Here is an 8,818-nt window from a genome sequence, read left to right as displayed (position 1 = left end):
CAGGCACGGGCAGGCCTCGGGCCATGAGGGGGGGTGCCAAGGCGATGGAACCAAGAGGACGGACCCAGGCTCTGCTCGGTGCTCTCTGGCAGTAGGACAGGAGGTAACGGGCAGAAACTGATGCACGGGAAGTTCCACCTGAATACGGGGAATTTGCTGTGCGAGTGACTGAGCACTGGAACAGATTGCCCGGAAAGTTTGTGGAGTCTCCCTCACTGGAGATATTCCAGAACCATTTGGACACGATCCTGTGCCATGTGCTCAAGGGGGACCCTGCCTGAGCAGGAGGTTGGACCAGATGATTGACTGGGGTGCCCTGCAGCCTGACCCATCCTGTGATGAGTCTCCCGCCCAGGGACTCTGGCGGGCCTGGGGTGTGAGTGCCCACCTGGAGCGTCCAGTCCGGTGTGGGGGCCTGGGGCTGTGCAGCTTGGGGGCACCCATACAACGGGTTGAGAACTGTGTAAGTTTGGGGCCTCCAGCCATGGAAGACCCTGGCTGGGGTTGGGGCCCTGGCAGGACAAAGACGTTATGGGGGACACAAAAAAGGGGGTTGAGTCCCAAAAAAAGGCAACAGAACTGGTGAAGGGCCTGGTGCACAAGTCCTATGAGGAGTGGCTGAGGGAGCTGGGAGTGTTTAGTCTGAAGAAGAAGAAACTCAGGGGTGACCTTATCACTCTCCAGCTACCTGAAAGGAGGTTGTAGACAGGTGAGGATCAGCCTCTTCTCCCAGGTAGAAGTGACCCAAGTGACCGGACAGGAGGAAATAGCCTCAAGCTGTGCTAGGGGAGGCTCAGATTGGACATTAGGAAGAACTTCTTCCCAGAAAGGGTGATTAGACGTTGTAAAGAACTGCCCAGGGAAGTGGTGGAGTCACCATCCCCAGAGGTATTCAGAAGATGTGCAAATGCAGCATTTGGGGACATGGTTCAGTGGTGGATTTGGCAGTGTTGGGCTAATGGCTGGACTCAGCAATGATCTCAGAGGTCTTTTCCAATCTAATTGATTTTGTGATTCTGTGTATTGGGTCTAGGCAGAGGCTGAGAGGCTTGAGGATGCTACGAGGGGGTCTTTGTTAGAATGGAATCAGTGTGCCTGGAGTTGATTCAGTCAAGGTGTGGAAGGTGTGGTGGAGGGGTGGGTGCTTGGGAGGGCTGGGGAGCAGGATGGCAGTGGCCTGAGAAGGGAAGGAGAAATGGAAGAGTCTTGCAAGGATGGAAGGTAGTGTTCAGAGATTGACTGTGAAGAGTCTGGGAGCAGTTGCGACTCTAAAGGGACACTGGACAACCCAGCCGAGGTGGGAGGAGGCCACCCTGGGACTTGATCCTGGCTATAGGAATTGAGGGAGGTAGAAGAGACCTTGCTGAGGTGGAAGGGCTGGTTTTTGATACACAGCCTTAGAAGGGGAGTTCAGTCACGGCAGAGAGAGCCTGGATGAAGGGGTTGGGTGTTCAGAGATGGCCAGGACTGAGACAAAGTGCTCAGGGACTGAAAGGAAACTGCCAGTTGGGTGGGATGGACAGTCTGGTGAGTCACTGGGAAAACCCAGTCAGTGCTTGGCTGGCTAGGATCGTTTGCTGGGATGTTGTGTGCTCTGGGGTTTTCTGCCATGGGCTGGCGAGATGAGGGACAGTCTGGGTCGAAAAGAAGAAATAAAAATAAACTGTGGGAAAGACTGGAAGTGGAGTTTTGATGCTGATGAGAGAAAGAAAGATCCCAGGGAGAAAAAATGTGTTGGAGGAGAGAAATGAATTGTTTGAGAAGTAGCAGTGTGGATTGAAGGAAGAAACTGGGGTCTTGGGTGAAGGGCAATGCTAGGAGACAGGTGAGATGATATGGGTATGGTGCAATCTGAATTGAGGTTGAAGGAAGCATCGGATGATGGACCAGAGTCATCCAGGTGTTGGAAACAATTTGGGTTTAGATGCCAGAGTAGTTAGGGTGGGACAAGTGGGATGCTGGTAAAGTACAAGGAGGACTGGAAGGAGGGGTTAGAACTATGGGTGAGGGGTGGTGAGAGTGAGCTGCCGTGGATGTGGAGCCACCCCTGAGAATGCTGCATGAAGAGAGAGCACAAGGAGAAGAAAATAGCAATGGGAAAGGCGCTTTCCCAAGGGCAAAACTTTGTTTTGTCCAGGAGCCCTCTGGACACAAGCTGGATTCATGCACGTGGAGGGATTCATGCATGGGAAGAGGTGTAAACAAGAGCACCAAAGGCAGCTTCTCATCTTCACTGGGTTAATTCTGGCTGCATCCCTACCTGCTGGGCCACAGAGAAAGAGATTGAGATAAGGCCTGTGGGATCTGCTCTATTTTAGATGAGTTGGTGATGGGGCATGTCACACCAGGCACCAAAGCCATCACAGGATGGACATCTGCTGTAAAGATGAGGGCAGCTGCCTCCAGCAGTGCAGTGCTTTGTGGGACACATTTGGCCTGCAGCTGCCAAATCTGCTCTTCTGCCTTATGATGTCCTGATAAACTGGTGTAGTCTGGGATCTGGCTGCTCTTATGCAGGCGCTTTGTGTGCGGAGAGGGCGGACTGGGTGTTCTCCAGTTTTCATGTTATTTGATACAACATTTTACTGCCTCTTTGTCTATTTTCAATTTCTTGGAGTTGTTTTTTGAATTGTAGCCTCTCAGGCAGGGTGGGTGGCACTTTGGGGTGCCTGGTGGGCTGGCTGGACTGGGCAGGGGATTGGAGAGTGATGCACTCTCTCTCTAGATTCTCAACTTTTCACTAAAACAGAATAATCATTTGTGGTAGAAACTCTGAAACAGCAGCAGATATATCCAAAGCAGCTATGGCAGCCTGGGGGTGTGGGTCAGCAGTCAGAAATGATCCAGACAGCTTCATGTAACAATTTACTGCTTGTCATCTGAGCCGTGGTAGCTGCCCATTCCTGCCATATCCTGATTGCGCTGGGAACTGCTTAAACTCCCCTCAACGACTGCTTGCTCCAACTCCAGTGATAAGAGGGTTAATGCTGAGGTTTAAATTATTTCAGTGTTCATCCAAGTGAGTAAGTACAGAGGGGAAGTGTCTCCTTCTGCAGAGCATACCAGCATTTCTCACAGCTGTGGGGCAGGGGTGGTGGAAGGTCATAGTTGGAGCATGGAGGGAAGGATGAGCCATAAAACTGCAAAGCATGAGAGATGTGTAGTGCTGAAGTCTTTGGCACCGTTAAGCAGCATCTGCAGTGGGCACATGGCAAGGACGAAGGGAGGCTGCTACATGAAAGGATATGCTGCTTTCCAAAGTTTAGGAAATGCTGTGTGAAGCAGAGCTTGTGGCTTTCTCGTCACTGTAATAACAGTCTTTACCAAGAGAGATGGTATGCTATCCATAGATGCTGGGGCCAGAGGATGGCCAGTGTTTTTCTAAAAGCATTGATTGAAGATGACATCATTGCGTCAAAACCAGATTTGTCAAAGTGTGGCCCCGTTTTACAGTTGAGGAAACTGAGTCACAGAGTGTCTAGCTGACATTAGGCACATCTGGTGGAGAGGATAAAATACCAGCATAGCTAAATACATAGGCATCTTTCTTCTAGTCCTGAGCTCATGTTTCTAGGAAAACCAGCATCTATGTCTTGCCTGCTCTAGGTGTACGTCATACCCAGAAATTCTTTCTTTTGTCCCTTGTTCCTTGGCAGTAAGGCTCTATTTAAAATGGTCCCATAAAAAAAAAAATGCTTTCAAGGGTTATAAGTGTCTCACTACTTTAGGTTTCAGTACAGTTCAATGTCATGTTTTTTGGTTTATTTTACTGATTGCTGAGGGATTGATACGAGAAACCACCTGCAGATAGGAGAGTATACCAGTCACTGGCCAAGACTTTGAAGTTCTGAAACCAGACGGAGACTGCTGACATTGTCCAGTGCTGGGCATTGGCTCTTCTCTGCACAGGGCAAAATACTTCCTTCAAACCTGCTGAAACCAGAGGAGTTTGATTTTAATTATGAAAAGAGGATTCATGCTGGTATTGGTTTATGTATCAAACTGGAAAGTGCTGTGTGACCTCTTTGACAGAAAACTATATTAGTAGGTTTGAGCTGGAAAAACTCTGTAGGTGACTCGACTCCATTAAATTTTGGATTTCAATGCAGGCAAGAAAGTCTGCATTGAATGACACCATATGGTGGAGACATGCAGCAAGCAAATGATTTTTTGGGAGTTTTGCCAGAGTAAGAAGTATTGAATAAACTGTGCTCAATAGATTAATTTACTTCGGTTGTATTTTGAAAAAGACTGGATGATTTTATGACCATTAGTGACATTTGCAGTTCTGCAGCCGAAGATAAAGGTAATCAGACGTCATTCTTCAGGGCACCAGCTAATCAGTGCAGTTGTGAGGAAGGACTCCCCTCCTCCAGCTCTGTGTGTGCAGGATTGCACCCTGGATGACAAATGTAGCCTCATATATCCACTGTGCAAGGCAGGATATTTGGCTCAACTAAGCCCCTTGTCCTTCCCTGTGTCAGCTTCTCCTGTGTGACTTTGTGAAATCGTCATGTGTACCCTCTGTCTTCAACTTACTCTTTAAAAATTGTGAACTGCTACCATATTGCTTAATTAAAAGTAAATAAATTGGTGCCCAAAGCTGTGCTAGGTGCTGTGCTGGCACAGCATGGAGGTGCTCCCATGCCATGGAAATATGGTCTCTCTGGGGTGAGAGATAGCCAACTGATATGAATAAGGAGAATCCAAGACAGGTTTGAACTTGACATGTTTGCTGCCTAAACCTCATCAAGGATTGTAGGTGTGGCAGAGAAGGAATTAGCAGAAGAATCATGGGCTGGTTTTATGGATATTTTGTGAAGTTTCTCCCACGGTTGTAGGAAAGGCACAGAAGTTTGAGAATCGAGCTTAGCAGTGCTGGGGAGCTGTGGGGAGACAGGTGCTGTCACCTCAATGGCAAATGTGCTAGGCTGAGTGTTGAGGATAAAGACAAGTTACTTGTGATTGCAGCAGTGGGGAAGATGGCGTCTCTGCAGGGGTGTAGAGATGGGGGGACGTGGTCGTAATGGCAGGCTGAGCTGCTGAGCTTTGTGGCTGTATTGCATCTTGGTTAAGTGATTTGATTCTACCTAAATATCCACATCTAGTAGATAAGCAATTGGTGGTGACTGAGGGTGGTTTTATTTTAAATTCATTATCTGAGCCTTGTGGCTAATAAAGTTAAACAGAATACATTTACTTCTCTTTCCTAATAAGAATCAACTGTGCTCTACAGCAGCTTGTGGGCCATGCTTTTTATCCATGCCCCCTGTATCCAGCCCTCAGTACAAGGGAAAATTGTTCTTTCCATTATGGCTTTATATTGCCAATCTGATACAATATTTAAACAGATTATCTCAATGCTCTGTTTGTCCCAAACCAATTTTTGCTTTGGCCTATAAAGTGAATCTTCCTTTCAGTGGCTTCTGTGGTATAGGATGTAGTTACATGCATCAACTAGTTCAAAAGATCCATATACAGCGTGGATTTAAAGCTGAATAAACCCACAAAACCCTTAGATAGGACTATAAATGTCACTGTATTTTTATATATGTCTGATTTTTTTTTTTTTGAGAGAGAGAATAGGATTATTGCATGCAGCTATAATTGAAAGTCCTTTGATAATTTGGTGGGTATTTTAAACCTAGGAATGATATTCTTTCATAAAACCACACATCCCTGTTTTCTGAAGGATGCTAATAAGATGGTTAGCTTTGCTTTCATGCTTGATGTGTTTATGAGTGCTCTTGCCCATTTAGTTGCCTCGCCGAATTTAATGCCCCACTCTGATTTCATAATAATTGTCAGGAGTCTCTTTTTCTTACTGTATGTCCCCGCTCACTGTCTGGAAAATGCAGTCTCCTCATTGCTTACCCCATCAGTCTGTCTCCTCATGGTGCTTGTAAAGAAAACCCTCTCCACCAAGGACAAAGATGTTTTTAAACAAGCCAATCTGATATAAGACATAGTTTGCTTAACCCAGAGGTGACCAAGAAGCGGTTGCTGGCTGACTGTGCCCAGCCTTGAGTTGCTCTGTCTGGCTGCCCTTCTCCAAAGGCTGCACACGCTGCCGTGCTGTGCTGTTCATTATCTGAGCAGCATCTGCAGTTCCCTTCTCTGTTACAGATGCCGCAGTCTGCTTAGTTTTGTGCAGCTGACATGCTGCCCTTACACTCTTGTGAGGCGTCTCTGCGGCTCCTCAGCCAGCTCACATCTACCCTGGCCTGCTCGAGACTTGTCCTGCTTCTCACCCTGGACACTCCAGTGAGCGAGTGCCACTGGCCTGGCTGCCGTGCAGGCATCCCGGGAATCCTCCCTTCTCACTACTGGCTAAGTCCCAGCACGAGACATTTGTTACCTGCCCTGCTTCAAAAATGTGCTCCTCCTCTGTTGCTTCTGTGCATCTCCTTTGCACCAGATCTTCTCATTTCATGGCTTTCTACCTGACATCTCCCATCAATGACAAGGCATTGCTTTCAGACTCTCCTCAGCCTGTTAGTTTCAGCATTGTGTTTGCCAGCAGAGGAGTGCTTGTCCATCAGTGTGTGTGCAACAGGGGCTGCTTGTCCCACATAGTGGTGGCTTGCAGCAGGGAACTCTGCTGAGTTATTTTTTCCAGTCTACTAAGCTGTCAGGAAATGCCTTCTGTCTTTCTAGCCAGTGTGCTCATAAGACCAATTAAAAAACTTAAAAAGAAAAAAATGATAAATCCATCTGAGCATGGCCTTCCTTAGTTTTAAATCTTTGCTAACTACGGGGAGAATGCTGGATTCACGTTTTAAACACGATTTACAAAATAGTAACAGTCGTAGGAACCAATACTATTATTTGGCTCTTGATTTAAGTTGTATATACAGACCATGTAACCTGTGCCGGCAGCTACTGAAATAAAGTCCACTTCTCTATGTTGGCTTGCTTGTCTTCCAGCCTTTTAAATCAGCTTACTCTATACCTTAGAGAATACTTTTATTTCTATATATATCTTCTCTTCTATTGGCTACCCCAGATAATCCTGTGATCAGCCATGCAGCAGTGTCACTTGAGAAGAATATGGAACGATGCTGATCGTTTTCTCATAGGCTGTCATACTAGCCCAGAAATAGCATCCATCTACAATGGGAGAAGCTCTATTAACATTTACAACTGTTCCTCTTCCCGACCCTTGAGAATTGCTCCATGGTAGATAAGCAATACTTTGTAATACATTTCTTTGCGCTCCGTATTTTGGAGTTGAATTCTGAAATATAAAGGCACCTAATCCTGATCTGCTCTGGGATACACTGCTCTGCTCTTAGCAAGTGGTGCTGTGAATAGGATTAGCATTTCAACAGCTTCTTTTTTTAACTGTGAGCAATAAACTAAAATAATAGGGCCTGATTCAGAGCTCTCCAGAGTCGGCAGTAATGCTTTGGCTGATGTACATTGGCTTTGGGTCAGGCCCATAAGAATGGGAAATTCAGTGTTTCCCTAGAAAGGAAGGAGAATGTGTGAATTTTAGAGTTCCTGCTCCTGTGGAGTCTGTCCACACTGAGCTGAAATCCACAGATTTACAAGCCAACAAACACAACTGTAAATTTGACGGCAGGTGAAAAGAAAATGTGTTGCTAGTCATGCAGTTAAAACTTGTGCTTTTTAATGATGTCAAGGGCACTTAGGACATGCATATAAGCAAGTAACCATTAGAGGTATTTTTGCTGCTGTTCCTTTTCTCTTCCCTCAGACGTGTGGAAGTGCAGACCATCACTGGGGCAGAACATGGGTTGGGCACTGTGGCCAGGGAGATGAGCTATTGGGCTGGCAGGGCTTGCAGTGACTGGCTGCACTGAACACAACCCTTCAAATTCATTAGCCATGGGCCCATGGGTGAGGGCCAGCTGTGAGCATCTGGCCCTCAGGGCCCAGCACGTGGTGTTACAGGCCTGTACACTTCAGCTAAAAGCTGTTTGGGGATTTACTGTGCCTGTGCCTGTACTGGGCAGCTGTGGCACCCTCTACCAAGCATAGCCCATTGCTAATTAACAGCTCTTGAGCAGGGCCTGGATTCCCAGTTTTTTACTTGCATATCACCTATTAAATAATAGAGCCTGATTCAGAGCTCTCCAAAGTCGGCAGTAGTGCTTTGGCTGATGTACACTGGCTTTGGGTCAGACCCATAAGAATGGGAAATTCAGCGTTTCCCTAGAAAGGAAGGAATATCACCTATGAAATAGGTGATACCTTGAGCCTGCTTATTAGTCAGTAAGACTGCAGTTTTGCTGTTCCTTGCACAAGCTCTGAATTTTTGAACCTCAGCTTTCCTCAGTGCTTTTTAAAAGCACAGCAACAGTGGCAATCCTGCAGCTTTCTACAGATGTTTTTCAAACCCTGTTTTACTAAGTTCCTTCTCTTCTCCCTGTTTCTTACACATTACACATGTATTTTGAGCCGTGGTATTAAATTCTGGTAATTTAACAGAAACCAAATAAATTACTCTGAAATCTAAAAAGCTTACAGGGGTGAATTGGATGTCACATGCCTTTGAATCTCTGAGCGTTACTGAAAGCTTTAGCATCACGACCTGTAGTGCCGTGTCCTTTCCAAAGCACTCCCACCTGCGAGCAGTGAGGTGAGCAGTTGGAAGCGGCGTTTGCCAAGTGGCTGAGGCTGGGCTCTCCCGGAGTGGGCAGAAGGACACTGCTGGAGATGGGGGATGCGTTGCAGACAGTTGTACTGCGACATGCAGCTCTTTATCTTGAGGACAAGTTTCTGATTGCTGCGATCTGGAGGGGATCGGGAGCAACCTTCAAGGCTCAAATAGTCCTTGGCTCTCAGCAGGGAT

The 8,818-nt window shown here is 46.8% G+C and overlaps 1 protein-coding gene across 1 annotated transcript in view; it reads left to right on the top strand.

Annotated features, from left to right (window-relative positions):
• Positions 1-7,851: 7,851 nt before the first annotated feature.
• Positions 7,852-8,818, top strand: part of ARL3 (ADP ribosylation factor like GTPase 3) — a 21,011-nt gene continuing 20,044 nt past the window's right edge. Inside the window, exon 1 of the mRNA XM_017725879.1 lies at positions 7,852-7,863. Within this exon, the coding sequence (XP_017581368.1) occupies positions 7,852-7,863 (12 nt within the window). The remainder of the gene's footprint in view (positions 7,864-8,818) is intronic.

The sequence above is a fragment of the Corvus brachyrhynchos genome, unplaced genomic scaffold, assembly GCF_000691975.1.
Source record: "Corvus brachyrhynchos isolate BGI_N302 unplaced genomic scaffold, ASM69197v1 scaffold61, whole genome shotgun sequence".
NCBI lineage: Eukaryota > Metazoa > Chordata > Aves > Passeriformes > Corvidae > Corvus > Corvus brachyrhynchos.
This window is presented reverse-complemented; position numbering and strand designations above follow the sequence as displayed.